General features: G+C 43.5%; 1 protein-coding gene across 1 annotated transcript in view; it reads right to left on the bottom strand.

Moving 5' to 3' along the window:
• The window catches only part of LOC106607295 (signal transducer and activator of transcription 5B), a 94786-nt gene that overhangs the window by 24528 nt on the left and 50674 nt on the right, over window positions 1–19584 (bottom strand). The window contains exons 2-4 of the mRNA XM_045720583.2: window positions 5775–5836; window positions 1297–1434; window positions 855–1011 (exon numbers count right to left, since the gene is read on the bottom strand). Of these exons, the coding sequence (XP_045576539.1) occupies window positions 855–1011; window positions 1297–1424 (285 nt within the window). The 5' untranslated portion in view covers window positions 1425–1434; window positions 5775–5836. The remainder of the gene's footprint in view (window positions 1–854; window positions 1012–1296; window positions 1435–5774; window positions 5837–19584) is intronic.

The following is a 19584-nucleotide window of genomic DNA, read 5'->3' as shown; positions in this document are numbered from 1 at the left end:
CCTCAAGTAACCCCAAAAGCACACATGTTGTAGCCCCAGACAAAAACACCTGATTCAACTCATTGAAGGCTTGATGGTTAATTGACAAGTTGAATCAGATGTGCTTGTCTGGGGCTACAACAAAATATTTGTACTGTTGGGGATACTGGAGGATTAGAGTTGGGAAACACTGGTCTAAATCCCTCTCTCACGCACGCATACACACACCAAGGCACCATGCGGGGTTGAAAGTCTGCATTGTAGGCCTACAGAGTGTTGTGTTGACAAGATGCCTCGTACTCCCACTGTGGAAGGTGATAAGAGACAGCTTGTTCCTCTGAACCCTGTCCATAAGGGTGAAGACAAACACCCTGAGATCCGTGAGTGAAGCACTCAATCATAAAAGGGAACACTGCCTGGTTACCGTAGCCCAGTGTTGTCCACCTTTTGTTTTTCTTCATATAGACACACTGTCCAGAGCAGGCTGTTCTCACATACTGTTTTATTTCTAAGTACTTTGGGTTGGGGTTTATGGATATGGGACTGTTGCCAATGAGGCTGTGATAACTAACATTTAGCTGAGTTTGGTATCAGTATAATTGAAATAAAAATCCACACGGTTCAGCTGGTATAGTTGGCTGTAAGGTTGTCATATCCTTGTGAGTTTATTGGGTTTATACTGGCTTTATTAAAACTGTCCAGCTAGCTAGTTAGGTGTGGAGGTTTTTGTGAGGGCACTGGCTCTGTGCTCTGCTCACGTACACTGGGTATGTGTGCACGGTATCTCTCACCTTCATACTGGTACTGCCCATCTGTCTCACCTTTCTCTAGTTAGCTTTGTGTTGCGGTTCGTCTGCTGGTTCAATCTGTCTCACCTTGAGCTGGCTGGCGTAGTGTCCCAGTTTGATCTTGAGCAGGAAGCCGTCCTCTCCCACCTGATGCTCAGCCTTGTTCTGCAGCTCCTGGATCAGGCTGTCCAGCAGACGCTTGGCCTTAAACTCCTCCTGGGGGTTCTCCAGATCGATCACATCCCTGGCACAGGGACATATAGAATGCTTAGAGATATCCTGTATGTACATACATGCAGAACAGAGCAACCATTAATCCCCTATGCATTCCCTAACACACACACACCTTGACTCAAGCAAATACACAGGGACAGTGACTTTACACACTTGCTACTATACATTGCTCTCAGGTTACTACACCTCCATGGTCCCTGCTACTACTGTGACTGTGATTGAACCGAATGTGAAGGTTACCGGGTGAAGCATGTCTTTCTGTCAGGTAGAGTGGTGTGCTTTGTGCTGCACTCACCAGAGTTGGCCCTCGAGCCACTGGGACAGGTAATGGCGCACCTCGATGGGGAAGTGCTGTCCATAGAGAGACTGCATCTGGTGCAGCGCATCCCCCTGGAGCTGCTGGGCCTGGATCCACACTGCCATCTTACACGCCCTGGGGGGAGGCAAGAGGGGGAGAGAGAGAGAGAGAGAGAGAGAGAGACAGGGAGAGAAAGAGAAAGAAAGAAAGAAAGAAAGAAAGAAAGAAAGAAAGAAAAAAGAAGAGGGATGGGAAGACAGGGTGAAGACAGGGTGAAAAGAGAAAAATTAGAGAGTAGGGTGTGCAGATTTGAAGTGACATGGAAAATGTACAGAAGGTTTTCAATCAAAAGAGGAGAACATCAGTTTGAGTTGACTAAAAGTGAAAGAAGCTTCTTTGAGACAGATGATGTATCTGACTGACACGGCCACAGAGCGGTTGGACTGGTTGTGTTTGACAGCTGTAGTTGAGCAGTTTGTTTCGCTCTGGAGGAGCTGAGGGTCTAAACATTCTGCTCTGTGTTGAGTCAACAGCTGCATGAGGGAGCGGATCTGGGTCAAATACACATGTCAAATACCTTCTTTGCTTGGAACAAAGTCAGCAGACTTCCTTCACGTGGGGTTTGCATTATGCCATTGGTTCAATTGTACAAGACCAAGTAGCCTTAATTATGTGAAGCTCAAATATTGGAACATATCGGACATATTTATTTGACTAAGGTCTGTCAGGTCAACAATAGACAATAGAGATGGCCCACAGATGGCCCACAGTCTGGAGCCTGCAGAGACGGCCCACAGTCCGGAGCCTGCAGAGACGGCCCACAGTCCGGAGCCTGCCGAGATGGCCCACAGTCCGGAGCCTGCCGAGATGGCCCACAGTCCGGAGCCTGCAGAGACGGCCCACAGTCCGGAGCCTGCCGAGATGGCCCACAGTCCGGAGCCTGCAGAGACGGCCCACAGTCCGGAGCCTGCCGAGACGGCTCACAGTCCGGAGCCTGCCGAGACGGCCCACAGTCCGGAGCCTGCCGAGACGGCCCACAGTCCGGAGCCTGCCGAGACGGCCCACAGTCCGGAGCCTGCCGAGACGGCCCACAGTCCGGAGCCTGCCGAGACGCCCCACAGTCCGGAGCCTGCCGAGACGCTCCTCAGTCCGGAGTCTGCCGAGACGCTCCTCAGTCCGGAGCCTGCCGAGACGCTCCTCAGTCCGGAGCCTGCCAAGACGCTCCTCAGTCCGGAGCCTGCCGAGACGCTCCTCAGCCGGGCGCAGCCAGAGTCGCCCACCAGTCCGGGGCCCGCTGCGAGGGTCCCCAGTCCGTCGGCGGCGGCAAGAGACCACGCTCTAGGGGAGCCATTAAAGTGGGGTGAGCCAGCGGTGGAGTGGGGTCTGCGTCCTGCTCCTGAGCCGCCACCACGAGTAGAGCCCCACCCGGACCCTCCCCTATAGGTTTAGGTTTTGCGGCCGGAGTCCGCACCTTTGGGGGGGGGGGCGGGGGGGGGGGTACTGTCACGCCCTGACCTTAGAGATCCTTTTATGTCTCTATTTTGGTTGGTCAGGGAGTGAGTTGGGGTGGGCATTCTATGTCCTTTTTTCGATGTTTGGTATTTCTTTGTTTCGGCCGGGTATGGCTCTCAATCAGGGACAGCTGTATATCGTTGTTGCTGATTGGGAGCCATACTTAGGCAGCCTGTTTTCCTTTGGGTTAGGGTGGGTAGTTATTTTCTGTTTAGTGTTTTGCACCTGACGGAACTGTTCGGTTGTTCTTTTGTTTTGCTTGTCACATTAGTGTTCAGTTTTACATTAAAATGACGAACACTTAGCATGCTGCATTTTGGTCTGATTTCTCTTCCCCTTCATCCGAGGACGACGAAGACCGTTACACAAAGCATCCTTCACTCATGTTGCCAAACATACCCTTGTAAAACTAACCATACTACCGATCCTCGACTTCGGCGATGTCATTTACAAAATTGCCTCCAATACCCTACTCAATAAATTGGATGCAGTCTATCACAGTGCCATCCGTTTTGTCACCAAAGCTCCATATACTACCCACCACTGCGACCTCTATGCTCTCGTTGGCTGGCCATCGCTTCATACTCGTCGCCAAACCCACTGGCTCCAGGTCATCTACAAGACCCTGCTAGGTAAAGTTCCCCCTTATCTCAGCTCGCTGGTCACCATAGCAGCACCAACCTGTAGCACGCGCTCCAGCAGGTATATCTCTCTGGTCACCCAAAGCCAATTCCTCCTTCGGCCACCTCTCCTTCCAGTTCTCTGCTGCCAATGATTGGAACGAACTACAAAAATCTCTAAAACTGGAAATACTTATCTCCCTCACTAGCTTTAAGCACCAGCTGTCAGAGCAGCTCACAGATTACTGCACCTGTACATAGCCCATCTATAATTTAGCCGAAACAACTACCTCTTCCCCTACTGTATTTATTTATTTATTTATTTATTTTGCTCCTTTGCACCCCATTATTTCTATTTCTACTTTGCACTTTCTTCCACTGCAAATCTACCATTCCAGTGTTTTACTTGCTATATTGTATTTACTACGCCACCATGGCCTTTACCTCCCTTATCTCACCTCATTTTCTCACTTTGTATATAGACTTATTTTTCTACTATATTATTGACTGTATGTTTGTTTTACTCCATGTGTAACTCTGTGTTGTTGTATGTGTCAAACTGCTTGCTTTATCTTGGCCAGGTCGCAATTGTAAATGAGAACTTGTTCTCGACTTGCCTACCTGGTTAAATAAAAGGTAAAAGGTGAAATAAAAATTAAAAATTAAAAACTAATTGCTGCAAAAATACTGGTCAAATTAAGATCCTACATTTGTACATAGATAAGACCAGGAGACAGAGACACAACAGAAAGTGGTAGGGGAAGACTTCGTGAGGGACAATAAATTGTTATTTTTAAACGAATGACGTGGTACAGTATAGAACATGACCTTCATCTGAGCATCGAGATAGAGACAGAAATAGAGTGATAAAGAGAGAGTGAGAAGGAGGCAGAGAGAGAGAGAGAGAGAGCGCCAGGTGAACAGAAAACAGTAACTCTGTGACCCGGTGGGTGCCTCTGGGCATGATGCTAATATAATCAGCTTACGCTCACACTCCCACAAAATCCACATCCCATTGGCTGCCATGCCCTGGCATGCCCTCCTCTCAACTTCAATCTTTAACCTTTTTCACTCATCCATCCCCCAATCCACTTACTGCTACATCACCCACCATTCACTACAACGACAAGCCTTTTAACTGCATTCAGTGTCTAAGTATTAAATCGGTATGTTGTGGTAAAGATGTAGGATCTTAATTTGATCACTCTTTTGTGGGAAATGTGGAAATGCAGATGAGCTTTGTGATTTACGGTTATAAACAGTTATATTAACAGTATTGCACTCTTCATGCAACCTACTTTTGGCCAGCTAATAGCTTAACCACCGATCAAGCAACATTATGGACTAAACATTCAAATCCTGTTGCTGCAGGATTATTTTGCTGTGACAATAAAGGTCAAATTAAGATCCTACACCTGTAAGGTTGCTAAACAAAGAAAAAACAATTGTGAGAGCATGACAGATGGTTTAACTGCGTTCTGAGCTGGAGTGGCATAAGCTAGGAGGTGGATTTAAATATAACATAATGACCTCCGTCAGTCATCTCCGTCAGTCATCTCCGTCAGTCCTCAGCAGGTGGCTATGAGCAGACTACTGTCAGCCGATCGAAAAGGAACCATACAGGAAGAGCTGTGAGCTTGTTCTACAATGCTGTACCAGTCTATCCTGACCTGCTCTATACCAGTGTAAGACTGCCAGTCTGTACCACCCCATGCCCGCAACCACACACCCCGGCACAAAAACCACACAATGACACACTACTGTATACACACACACACACACACACACAAACACACACACAAACACACACACACACACACACACACAATGATCAGTCATCATCAACACTACTATATATATACACACACACACACACACACACACACACACACACACACACACACACACACACACACACACACACACACACACACACACACACACACAAACTCTGTCTAGCGGTGGGTTACTGACAGACAGACTGACAAAATTCATCGGCCTCTGTGACCTTACCAGGCGCCCGGGTTCCCACCATTAGCACCTTAGTTGTCTACTCCACCAGAGGGTTACGATAATTCCCCTCGCTCTAGTACTTACCACAACAGCCAAACACAGAGGCACAATGAGATCTGAGGGGAAGTGAAAGTTGCTCCCTTTTTTTCTTCTTCAGCATTCACACTTTATCATTGAAGTGAATCTTGAGACTCTTTTGTGAGCCACCCACTTATAACGACATTAACTGACACACAACCCTGGATCGCAGATATAGTACACATTGACAGTTGACTCAATGAGTGATCTACACAGTGTAAAAAACTGAAAGGAGAAGGTCACACTGCTTACCTCGTCTTCAGGTCTTTGCTACCATGTAATAGCAGGATATTATGAAGAGGAGCACCCCAAACCTGAGAGAGAGGGAGAGAGAAAGAGAAAGAGGAAGTGAGTATAACCTTGCTTGCTACTGAGGAAGTCGTCTTTTTTTCAAAAGGACCACAACATTGACAAAATCTGATCACCAAAGCATTTCATGATGCTGTTCACTGGTGGAGAGCTCCCGCAAACCTTAGCACCTCTATGCTTTTTCAAAGCCTCTTATTTTAACCCCAATGTCATTTCAAAAATCATAGTGGATAGCGTACATATTAACTTTATTTGGAATTTTTAAAGGAGGATGGGAGCTTGTGAAACATTTAAAACAAAAACGGTGAAACGTTAAAAAAGTCATCCTTTTTAGATAAAACTATACTAAAAATAATCACGTCACCAAATAACTGATTAAAACATACTATTTTGCAATGAAGGTCTACAGTAGCCTCAACAGCATTCTTGTAGGGTAGCACCACGGTGTAGCCGGAGGATAGCTATCTTCCGTCCTCCTCTGGGTACATTGACTTCAATACAAAACCTAGGAGGCTCATGGCTTTCACCCCCTTCCAAAGACTTACACAGTAATTATGACAACTTCCGGAGGGCATCCTCCAACCTATCAGAGCTCTTGCAGCATGAACTGACATGTTGTCGACCCAATCAAAGGATCAGAGAATTAATCTAGTACTGAAAGCACAATATACAGCTAGCTAGCACTGCAGGGCATAAAATGTGGAGAGTAGAAAGAGAGAGACAGACAATAGTTGAACAGTTTTGAACAAATGAATTTCTTCCAAAATGTAGGAGATGCAAGAGAGAGAGCCTACCGAGATTTCATAATTTTTTTCCACTTTCAGTTTCACTTACTTAGCTAGCAAATGCAGCTAGCTAGTTAGCCTACTCAAACACCCTGCTCAAACAGAGGGATGCTATGTTAGCTAGCTGGCTATGACTATCCAACACTGGAACTCTTCCAAGTCAAGGTAAGCTTTTTGGTTTTACTAATTTATTGCCACCAGGGCCTGCCGGTGTAACTGCTTACTGACTGTACACTGTAAGGTTACTGCATGATTGTAGCAAGGTTACTAACGCATTAGTTATGTTACTTTAGCTAATATGGTGACAACGATGTAGGCTGTGTGTACAAGTTATGATATGGCAAGATTTTTTTGGGCTGATGTGTTGTGCATTGACGTCCACAAGCAAGGAGGAGAGCGCATAGATGCGAGAAGGAATACAATGTGGCTGTTCTTTTAATGTAACCTTTATTTAACTAGGCAAGTCAGTTAAGAACAAATTCTTATTTACAATGACAGCCTACCTCGGCCAAACCCGGGCGACATTGGGCCAATTGTGCACCGCCCTATGGGACTCCCAATCACAGCCGGCTGTGATGCAGCCTGGATTCGAACCAGGTACTGCAGTGAGATGCAGTGTCTTAGACCACTGCGCCACTCGGGAGTGCCACTTGATCGGTGAATGTGAACCGTGTTACGCATGATCAGGGGTGTATTCATTCCGCCGATTCTATTGAAAAACATTTCTTAAACGGAACAAAACGGGGATAAACATATCAGTATTTGTCCAATACAAATTCTCATTTGCAAGAGTGTGCAAGGCGGTATTGAATGTGTCGCTATCTGTCCATGTGTCACTGTCGGCCACCTCAACATTTTCTCTCGACCTGTGTGCACCTACGTTGTAAACCTTCATTCATAGGCTAGGTTGTAGCAACCTTCATGACGGTATAGGGAAAATTCACGTATCATGTAGTAGCCTAAATCTATCGCTGTTACATTAAACTGGGTGAATCGAATATGTATGACAGTCATCCAATATGCTGTAATAGAAATAAGGCCATGCTCATGAGAAATAAAAATCGTCCTCTGTCATCTTAAACGACACTGACCGCCACTGTCCCACACATATTGTCTATCTTGTCAAACACGTTGAATTTATATGCCACCAACAACAGTTAGTAGGCTAATAGTTCATATCAAGCTGTCCTGCCCCACGTATACCCAGAGACTACTGAGGGGCATGGGTTAGGAGGAGAGGAGCAGAGGGTCAGACCATGATTGAATAGAGAGATAACTCTTTCCTCTGGTTGGACCAGGAACAAGCAGAACATCAGGGCACCACATGCTGTTGCTGTCCAGAGGCTCCAAAGAAAACATTCACATATTATCTTGATTTCTGTCTGGATCTCCTTCCACAGTCAAACACTCTCCTTTCATGTCTCCCTCCTTGTTTCTGCCCTCTAACTCCTCCTCTCTCTCCCTACAAATGGCAGCCTGATGATTTCACCAGTCGTCATCCCACTACCCCCATCTCCCCCAAACAAACACACAACAACTGAGTCCAACAACATCCCAACCTAGTCTAGAATCAGTCAAGGTCCTGTGTTTAGTGCCTGGCGGACGTGGTGTTGGAGGAAGGCTGCAAACATACAGACAAACAGACATGTGACCACCATAACCTACACTGCCCCTAACCTATTTCAGGCTTTCTGCGCTGACTCAGGCCTGCTGTGCTCTGTTGTGCACGTACTGCAGCCGCACTGTGTCAGTCCACCACCTGTCAGTCCACCACCTAAGTACCTTTCCTTTCTCCTGGCTCTCAGACCACAACACTACCCTGGCAGACTGTCTCATGACTCCAATTTAACAGGACAAAATGGAGAAGGAGAGAAAAAGAGAGCGAAGGACAGAAAGGGCAATAAATCAGCCAAATGGTCAATGAGGCATGAAACAAGCTACATCCTGGTTCTTCACCTGTGACACATGACCCATGTGTCAGTCAGAGGTAAGACAGAGATCAGAAGTGACACCAAGGGAACCTACACCGTTGGTCTGTTCAACACACACATACAGTTTATACAACACCTATCATATATGAGCTCAAAACATTACATATTAAGGATGTCAAATGTACAGTGACTTTAAAATTCAACCCCCAGGCTTATGTACCTTCACATTCTTTAGATTCAATTAACCAGTCCAGGAACCATAAGTTAATAATGCTCAAATATGTACAAGACTGGAAGTCTTTCCATCAAGTTCATGTTGTTATGGCGCAACAAGCCACCTGGTCTCAAAGAAAGAGGTATAATACTACACATCCTCGATGATGTATAATAAGTTGTGTCATCCAATTGTATGCTATTGTACGACCAGGTAAGACGTGTGATACTATACGTCCACTAATTCGTATGATATTGTATGACCGCTATTCCATTCATAATATAACCTAACGTAACGTAACATATCATACTAAATGGAGTGTCACAGATTTACATACAGAATAATACGAATTGTCCTGAGACCACGTTGATCAAGAGCAACTGTAGTGGGTTAAATCAGGGTCACACAGAGTGTTTCCTGGTAGTCTTAAACAAATCTACTTTGAAACAAAAGTATTCACCTCATACACATGGTTATGGGCTTACAAAAAGAAGACACCTGTACAATGTCAGATATAGAGTTGAAATGTATTAAATCTTGAGTTTGCATCCCAATAATACACTTTATATACATCACAGAAGACTGAAATATAACAAAACCGTTTGACATAGAAACACCCATTTTTTTTCCAATAACGTTTATTAATTATTAAATTATGAAAAATACGAATAACATTCCAACCATGAGGGCACTAGAGGGTGATTTGGTCATTTGACTGCAGGACTCCGACAATAGGAAGCACTGGTTATGGAGGTGAAAGATAGCATGATGATGATGCATCATAGGTCAACCCCAGTGAACTCACTAATGGCCCCGAAACGACCTCCATCTAATCTCAAACAGTACAATATTATCCTCTGTTAGTCAAGAAAGTACATTACTGTCTGACAGAATAGACACATTGAGAGATACTACTGATATCAGACAATGTGTCCAGTTAGCAAAGGCTGACCAACCCAGATAGATATCTGCAGCACAGACACAGGGCCACACACACACACTTCCACAATCCACACGTACGCACACAAACACACGCAGTAGCAGCCCTATGCTTTAGTCAAGTACACGCCTCAGTTGTCTCATCTTTACCTTGGCCTTCCCTTCAAAGACCGCCAGACCGTCCAGACCGCAACCCTCGTGTTTCATCTTTATTACTTCTAAAGATGAAAAAGACATTGGCTACTTCACCCAAATCATTCTCACGCACAGACACTTAGCCCAGTGCCATTCTGACTCGATTTATTATACACAGACCGCAATAGAAATGGATGTGGTCTGAGAAAATAGACACAAATATGTACAGAGACAAGCAAAGAAGACCAATTGCAACTACAGCAAAACGCAATAATATTTTTGTAATTATTTTTTCATTTCACCTTTATATAACCAGGTACGCCAGTTGAGAACAAGTTCTCATTTACAACTGCGACCTGGCCAAGATAAAGCAAAGCAGTGTGACAAAAACAACAACACAGACTTACACATGGGATAAACAAACGTACAGTCAATAACACAATAGAAAAATCTGTATACAGTGTGTGCAAATAAAGTAAGGAGGTAAGGCAATAAATAGGCTAATAGTGGCAAAGTAATTACAATTTAGCAATTTACACTAGAGTGATATATGTGCAGATGAGGATGTGCAAGTAGAAATACTGGTGTGCAAAAGAGCAGAAAAACTAAAATAAATATGGGGATGAGGTAGGTAGTTGGTTGGATGGGCTATTTACAGATGGACTGTGTACAGCTGCAGCGATCGGTAAGCTGCTCTGACAGCTGATGCTTAAAGTTATTGAGGGAGATATACAGTGAGGGAAAAAAGTATTTAATCCCCTGCTGATTTTGTACATTTGCCCACTGACAAAGAAATGATCCGTCTATAATTTTAATGGTAGGTTTATTTGAACAGTGAGAGACAGAATAACAACAAAAAAATCCAGAAAAATGCATGTCAAAAATGTTATAAATTGATTTGCATTTTAAATGAGGGAAATAAGTATTTGACCCCTCTGCAAAACATGACTTAGTACTTGGTGGCAAAACCCTTGTTGGCAATCACAGAGGTCAGATGTTTCTTGTAGTTGGCCACCGGGTTTGCACACATCTCAGGAGGGATTTGTCACCTTCTCACCAATCTGCTTGGCGATGGTCTTGTAGCCCATTCCAGCCTTGTGTAGGTCTACAATCTTGTCCCTGACATCCTTGGAGAGCTCTTTGGTCTTGGCCATGGTGGAGAGTTTGGAATCTGATTGATTGCTTCTGTGGACAGGTGTCTTTTATACAGGTAACAAACTGAGATTAGGAGCACTCCCTTTAAGAGTGTGCTCCTAATCTCAGCTCTTTACCTGTATAAAAGACACCTGGGAGCCAGAAATCTTTCTGATTGAGAGGGGGTCAAATACTTATTTCCCTCATTAAAATGCAAATCAATTTATCAAATTTTTGAAATGCGTTTTTCTGGATTGTTTTGTTGTTATTCTGTCTCTCACTGTCAAAATAAACCTACCATTAAAATTATAGACTGATCATTTCTTTGTCAGTGGGCAAACTTACAAAATCAGTAAGCTATCAAAAACTTTTTTCCAACATCCAACTTCAGTGATTTTTGCAATTTGTTCCAGTCATTGGCAGCAGAGAACTGGAAGGAAAGGCAGCCAAAGAGGTGTTGGCTTTGGGGATGACCAGTGAAATATACCTGCTGGAGCGTGTGCTACGGGTGGGTGTTGCATTTACATTTACATTTACGTCATTAAGCAGACACTCTTATCCAGAGTGACTTATTGTTGCTATGGTGACCAGTGAGCTGAGATAATGCAGAGTTTTACCTAGCAAAGACGTATAGATGACCTGGAGCCAGTGGGTTTGGCGACGAATATGAAGCAAGGGCCAGCCAACGAGAGCATACAGGTCACAGTGGTGGGTAGTATATGGGGCTTTGGTGACAAAACGAATGGCACTGTGATAGACTGCAACCAATTTGCTGAGTAGAGGGTTGGAGGCTATTTTGTAAATGACATCGCCAAAGTCAAGGATCGGTAGGATGGTCAGTTTTACGAGGGTATGTTTGGCAGCATGAGTGAAGGAGGCTTTGTTGCGAAATAGGAAGCCAATTCTAGATTTAACTTTGGATTGTAGAAGGAGAGTGTACAGTCTAACCAGACACCTAGGTATTTATAGTTGTCCACATATTCTAAGTCAGAACCGTCCAGAGTAGTGATGCAAGTCAGGCGGGGCGGGTGCGGGCAGCGATCGGTTGAAGAGCATGCATTTTGTTTTAATAGCATTTAAGAGCAGTTGGAGGCCACGAAGGAGTGTTGTATGGCGTTGAAGCTCGTTTGGAGGTTTGTTAACACAGTGTCCAAAGAAGGGCCTCCACCCAGCTGGATGTGGTCCTTCACAACTAAGAGTACCGCCAACCTTGGTTGGGTTTGTGTGTTGGAATGTCAGTGTACTATATGGTAGAGCTGAGAGTAAGCACATAGAGAGTTGACTTTCATACTGTTAATTGTGTAAAACGTGTCCAGGAACCAGACATTTGTACCTGAGAAATACTTTGGATAGAAGAACCTAGGAGACTTGGAGGGGGAAAGAAGTGCCCCCAGGTCCATGTTTGTTTTACAGCTCTTTGGCATCTAGTTCCTATACGAGGAGATCATGTCCTTTCTGTTTGTGATATTCCAAGCTGTTCTCCCAGTGATTGCTACAGAGGAAATCAATTCACAGTGAATTAGGAAGTCAAGGCAGCTGGATTAGAAAAAAATATTTCCTGTTCAAAGCCAACAGAGAATGAGAACAGAGAGCAGTCAGTCAGTCAGTCAGTCAGTCAGTCAGTCAGTCAGTCAGTCAGTCAGTCAGCTGAAACATCTGCCCTTACTTTACTACTTTACGAAACAGATGCAGAGACAAGGTGTTACAATACTGGCCCTATTTACTGTAAATTTGCTGAGTGACCCCCCACTCATACAGAGAATCATCTCCATTCATAAATAAATAGAACTCTGAGATAGTAAACTAAAAGACATGGTGGCTGATGGTCCAGTTACTGCTCAACAAAGCATATCCTCTTGCTCTTGTTTTGACTCTAAATCTACAGCATTTCACTGATAAACCAGCACCTGGTAATTCCTGCTACTATTTTTAAACGCTAACAGCCAGCCAGCCAGCCAGACTGAGCTTTAAAAAAAAATATTGAATACAGAAAAAAAAGACAGTCAGGCTTCTCACTCAACTGCTACATCTCAGGTGGGTCAAAGTGCCCCGGGGGAGAAGAGAGGGGAAAAAGTCTCACTGAGTACAAGTGACCATCAGGGAGTCAGCAAAGGGCAGAAAACATCATCTGTATTTGACAGACAACGGGATTACACACATTTCCTTTTCTTTGATGGCAGACACTGTGTGTCTTGAATACTGTCAGTAAGAAAAGGAGAGGAAAGCACACAGTGTGAAGCATCAACCATCACTCTCCCGAGCTCAGTCTCAGTGACTCCACTGGAACCACTGTGTCCCTCTGGTTCGTTGTGATTGGCCCTCTACCACCACCACAGGTGATAGAACCACAGTGGGTTGGCCTATTATCCTCTACAGTCTACAGCAGTGTGTTACTGTGTCTCTCTACAACCCTGTAGTGATAGTATTATTAACTTGTCTGGGCTAGGGGGCAGTATTTTCACGTCCGGATGAAAAACATACCCAATTTAAACTGGTTACTACTCTGGCCCAGAAACTAGAATATGCATATTATTAGTAGATTTGGATATGAAACACTCTGAAGTTTCTAAAACTGTTTGAATGGTGTCTGTGAGTATAACAGAACTCATATGGCAGGCAGAAACCTGAGAAAAATCCAAGCAGGAAGTGGAAAATCTGAGAATTGTAGTTCTTCTTTTGATTCTCTATCGAAGCTACAGTGTCTGTGGGGTGACGTTGCACTTCCTAAGGCTTCCATTGGCTGTCTAAAGCCTTCAGAAAGTGGTTTGAGCATCACCTGGTTTGAGCATCTCCTGTCACTGGGCAGATAATAGGAGCTCAGTTATTGAGTGGTCTGCCTGGCAACAAAGGGATTGGATATGCGCAGTCACGCGAGCACGCCATTCCTTCTTTTTCTTCTTGAATGAATATGCTATTGTCCGGTTGGAATAGTATCGCAATTTTACGTTAAAAATACCATAAAGATTGATTTTAAACAGCGTTTGACATGCTTCTAAGTACGGTAATGGAACATTTTGACTTTTCGTCTCTCGTTCCGCGCTCGTGCGTTATGCCTTTGGATAAGTGATCTGTACGCATGAACAAAACGGAGGTATTTGTACATAAATATGGTTTATTTCGAACAAAAACAAAATTTCTTGTGGAAGTAGCAGTCCTGGGAGTGCATTCTGACAAAGATCAGCAAAGGTAAGAGAATATTTCTAATACTAATTCTGAGTTTAGGTTGCCCCGAACTTGGCGGGTGTCTAAATAGCTCACCGTGATGGCTGAGCTATGTACTCAGAATATTGAAAAATGTGCTTTCTCGTAAAGCTATTTTAAAATCTGACACAGCGGTTGCATCCAGGGGTAGTCTATCTATAATTCTTTAAATAATTGTTATATATTTTGTCAACATTTATGATGAGATTTTTCTAAATTGATGTGTACATTCACCGGACGTTTTGGTGGGAATACATTTTCTGAACATCACGCGCCAATGTAAAATGTTGTTTTTGGATATAAATATGAACTTTATCGAACAAAGCATACATGTATTGTGTAACATAATGTCCTAGGAGTGTCATCTGATGAAGATCGTCAAAGGTTAGTGCTTCATTTAGCTGTGTTTTGGGTTTTATTGACACATGTCCTTGCTTGGAAAATGGCTGTGTGATAATTTTTTCTATGTACTCTCCTAACATAATCTAATGTTTTGCTTTCGCTGTAAAGCCTTTTTGAAATCGGACAATGTGGTTACATCAAGGAGAAGTGTATCTTTAAAATGGTGTAAAATAGTTGTATGTTTGAGAAAGTTGAATTATGACATTTTGTTGTTTTTGAATTTGCCGCCCTGATATTTCACTGGCTGTGTCCCGCAGGTGGGACCTAGCCCATAGAAGTTAAGAGAGAGAGCGTAAGTCTAGGCTACAATTAAGAATCAGTCCTTAACCTTGAGAGGTCGCTCTACTCCACTCTCTACACTGGACACTCTGGGTGTGTGTGTGTGTGTGTGTGTGTGTGTGTGTGTGTGTGTGTGTGTGTGTGTGTGTGTGTGTGTGTGTGTGTGTGTTTAACTATACCAGAAGTCCCCACAAGAATAGTAAATTAACAAAAATGTGCTATTTCTAAGGGGTTTAGGGTTAAGGTTAGAATTAGTGTTAGGGTTAGAATTAGGTTTAGGGTTAGCTTTAGGGTTAGGGTTTGGGTTAAGGTTAGGTTTTTGGGTTAGGGTTAGGGTATGGGTTAGGTTTAGGAATTGGGGTTAGGGAAAATATGATTTTGAATGGGACTGAATTGTGTGTCCCCACAAGGTTAGTTTGTCTCTCTCTCTCTCTGTGTGTGTGTGTGTGTGTGTATCTCCAAATTGCAACTCCAGGATGTCGAGCAAGATCTCCAGTAAATCTATAAATATCTCAAATCATGATACACATTGAACAGAATGAAAATTAAAGCAAGTGTTGGGTCTCTTTTTACAAGAAGTCTATGTCACCCACTATTTCCTCTTAGGAGAAACAGCATTTCATTTACACAAGTACTTCCTGTTAGGTACTTATATGGCAATCTGCCGTACCACCAACCATGTGAAACTCACAGCTTGTTAGTTCGTGATGACACCTACTACCGAACTAAACAACACACAAATCAACCAATGGTGGACTTGTCATTTTAAGATATGTTGACATAGAACATTATAAATTCAAGTGATTCATGTGACTGCAAATAGAAGCACATTTACTCTACTACAGAAAGCAGAAGACACATCAATGATTTACCTCAAATATCCAGGTTCTCCAACCTAAATCAACCCTACTACAGTACAAAAAATGTAAATGAATACTTCTCCATTAGCATATTTAAAATGCAAACTGATTGCAGCATTACCTTTAAGTCAGATGCATGACACTGATATTTAAGGTTATACAGAGACAGGGGAATGCCTGTGACAACTCAGCACTGTACAAAGGCCAGGTATAGAGAGAGAGTTTTTATTTTAATTTTTTTATTTCACCTTTATTTAACCAGGTAGGCTAGTTGAGAACAAGTTCTCATTTACAAATGCGACCTGGCCAAGATAAAGCAAAGCAGTGCGACACAAACAACACGCATGGGATAAACAAATGTACAGTCAATAACACAATAGAAAAATCTATATACAGTGTGTGCAAATGTAGTAAGATTAGGGAGGTAAGGCAATAAATAGGCCACAGTGGCGAAATAATTACAATTTAGCAATTAACACTGGAGTGACAGATGTGCAGAAGATGAATGTGCAAGTAGAGATACTGGGGTGCAAAGGAGCAAAAAAAATATATAACAATATGGGGATGAGGTAGTTGGGTGGGCTATTTACAGATGGGCTGTGTACAGGTGCAATGATCGGTAAGCTGCTCTGACAGCTGATGCTTAAAGTTAGTGAGGGAGATATAAGACTCCAGATTCAGTGATTTTTGCAATTCGTTCCAGTCATTGGCAGCAGAGAACTGGAAGGAAAGGCAGCCTTGGGGGATGACCAGTGAAATATACCTGCTGGAACGTGTGCGGGTGGGTTCTGCTATGGTGACCAGTGAGCTGAGATAAGGTGGGGCTTTACCTAGCAAAGACTTATAGATGACCTGGAGCCAGTGGGTTTGGCGACGAATATGAAGCGAGGGCCAGCCAACGAGAGCATACAGGTCGCAGTGGTAGGTAGTATATGGGGCTTTGGTGACAAAACGAATGGCACTGTGATAGACAACATCCAATTTGCTGAGTAGAGTGTTGGATGCTATTTTGTAAATGGCATCGCTAAAGTCAAGGATCGGTAGGATAGCCAGTTTTACGAGGGTATGTTTGGCAGCATGAGTGAAGGATGTTTTGTTGCGAAATAGGAAGCCGATTCTAGATTTCATTTTGGATTAGAGATGCTTAATGTGAGTCTGGAAGGAGAGTGTACAGTCTATCAGATACCTAGGTATTTGTAGTTGTCCACATATTCTAAGTCAGAACCGTCCAGAGTAGTGATGCTGGACGGGCGGCGGGTGCGGTCAGCGATCGGTTGAAGAGCATGCATTTAGTTTTACTTGCATTTAAGAGCAGTTGGAGGCCACGGAAGGAGAGTTGTATAGCATACATACTGATTCACAGAAAATACTAGATGTACAGTTTGATATGACCCCGTGTATCTATCTTCTTAATGCCCAGCAGGACTTTGTTCTTGAGCCTGACAGAAAATGTGTTCATGACTATTACATACTTTGCTAAGAAATGTATTCTTCTATTGTGGGCCTTTAATACTTCTCCTACATTTAAAATGTGGATTGACCAGATTGTTGACTTTCTCCCTCTTGAAAAGCTCACTTATGACCTTCGCAAGAGACAGCCCAAGTTTGATAGACTCTGGTCTCCACTACTCAACTATATTTAAAATTGGACAGAGTGAATGGGGTGATTAGGGAAATGAGCAGATACATGTTGTCACGACTTCTACCGAAGTTGATGCCCCTCCTTGTTCGGGTGGTGTTCGGCGATCGACGTCACCGGTCTTCTAGCCACCATTGATCAGTTTTTAATTTTCCATTGGTTTTGTCTGGTCTCTTTACACACCTGTTTCATATCCCAGGAATTATATGTGGTGTATTTAACCCTCTGCTTCCCCTCATTTCTCTGTCGGTGATTGTTTGTTATGTTATGTACGTGTTGTTTATGTATCGGTGTGCGACGGGTTATTGTTTACCCGGATTATTTTTCTACGTGGGTTTTGGAGTTAGTTTTGGAAATAAATACTCAATTTTTTCAACCACTCTGTTTTCTCCTGCGCCTGACTTCCCTGCCACCTACATACACGGACTATGACACATATTGTGTAAGGTGCTGTAAAATCTAAAAAATAATTATTTGCTCGTCATCTCAGCTAAGGCTGGAAATAGCTAATAAGAACCTGGATAGCGCTGCTGCAAGTTTTATATATACATTTCTTTTTTCTTTTTTAATAATTATTCTTTGTGTGTATGTATGTGTGTGTGTGTGTATATATATATTTTTATTAGTCTTTTTTTTTTAAGTCTGTCACATCTGTGAATGTGGAATGTGTCTTGTTGGTTGATTGAAAAACAAGAACTTAATAAAACTTTAAATTGGAAAAAAAGAAAAGCAGGGTAGGATAGATGTAGGTCTGTAACAGTTTGGTCTAGAGTGTCTTCCTCTTCGAAGAGGGGGATGACCACGTCAGCTTTCCAATCTTTAGGGATCTCAGATGATACGAAAGAGAGGTTCAACAGGCTAGTAATAAGGGTTGCAACAATTGCGGCGGATCATTTTAGAAAGAGGGTCCAGATTGTCTAGCCCAGCTGATATGTAGGGGTCCAGAGTAGTTGTAGTTGTAGTTGGCCACCGGGTTTGCACACATCTCAGGAGGGATTTTGTCCCACTCCTCTTTGCAGATCTTCTCCAAGTCATTAAGGTTTCGAGGCTGACGTTTGGCAACTCGAACCTTCAGCTCCCTCCACAGATTTTCTATGGGATTAAGGTGTGGAGACTGGCTAGGCCACTCCAGGACCTTAATGTGCTTCTTCTTGAGCCACTCCTTTGTTGCCTTGGCCATGTGTTTTGGGTCAATGTCATGCTGGAATACCCATCCACAACCCATTTTCAATGCCCTGGCTGAGGGAAGGAGGTTCTCACCCAAGATTTGACGGTACATGGCCCCATCCATCGTCCCTTTGATGCGGTGAAGTTGTCCTGTCCCCTTAGCAGAAAAACACCCCCAAAGCATAATGTTTCCACCTCCATGTTTGATGGTGGAGATGGTGTTCTTGGGGTCATCGGCAGCATTCCTCCTCCTCCAAACACGGCGAGTTGAGTTGATGCCAAAGAGCTCAATTTTGGTCTCATCTGACCATAACACTATCACCCAGTTGTCCTCTGAATCATTCAGATGTTCATTGGCAAACTTCATACGGGCATGTATATGTGCTTTCTTGAGCAGGGGGACCTTGCGGGCGCTGCAGGATTTCAGTCCTTCACGGCGTAGTGTGTTACCAATTGTTTTCTTGGTGACTATGGTCCGAGCTGCCTTGAGATCATTGACAAGATCCTCCCGTGTAGTTCTGGGCTGATTCCTCACCGTTCATGATCATTGCAACTCCACGAGGTGAGATCTTGCATGGAGCCCCAGGCCGAGGGAGATTGACAGTTCTTTTGGTTCTTTCATTGCTTCTGTGGACAGGTGTCTTTTTTACAGGTAACAAGCTGCGGTTAGGAGCACTCCCTTTAAGAGTGTGCTCTGAATCTCAGCTCGTTACCTGTATAAAAGACACCTGGGAGCCAGAAATCTTTCTGATTGAGAGGGGGTCAAATACTTATTTCCCTCATTAAAATGCAAATCAATTTATAACATTTCTGACATGCGTTTTTCAGGATAGTTTTGTTGTTATTCTGTCTCTCACTGTTCAAATAAACCTACCATTAAAATTATACACTGATCCTTTCTTTGTCAGTGGGCAAACGTACAAAATCAGCAGGGTATCAAATACTTTTTTACCCCACTGTATATCTGTTCTTAGTTCTACATTATTTTAAATGGGGCATGCTTATTTAAGATGGTGAGGAAAGCACTTTTAAAGAATGACCAGGCATCCTCTACTGACGGAATGAGG

This window comes from Salmo salar, chromosome 06 (genome assembly GCF_965601325.2).
Source record: "Salmo salar chromosome 06, fSalSal1, whole genome shotgun sequence".
Classification (NCBI taxonomy): domain Eukaryota; kingdom Metazoa; phylum Chordata; class Actinopteri; order Salmoniformes; family Salmonidae; genus Salmo; species Salmo salar.
Note: the sequence above shows the minus strand (reverse complement) of the source record. Positions and strands in the feature narration are given on the sequence as shown.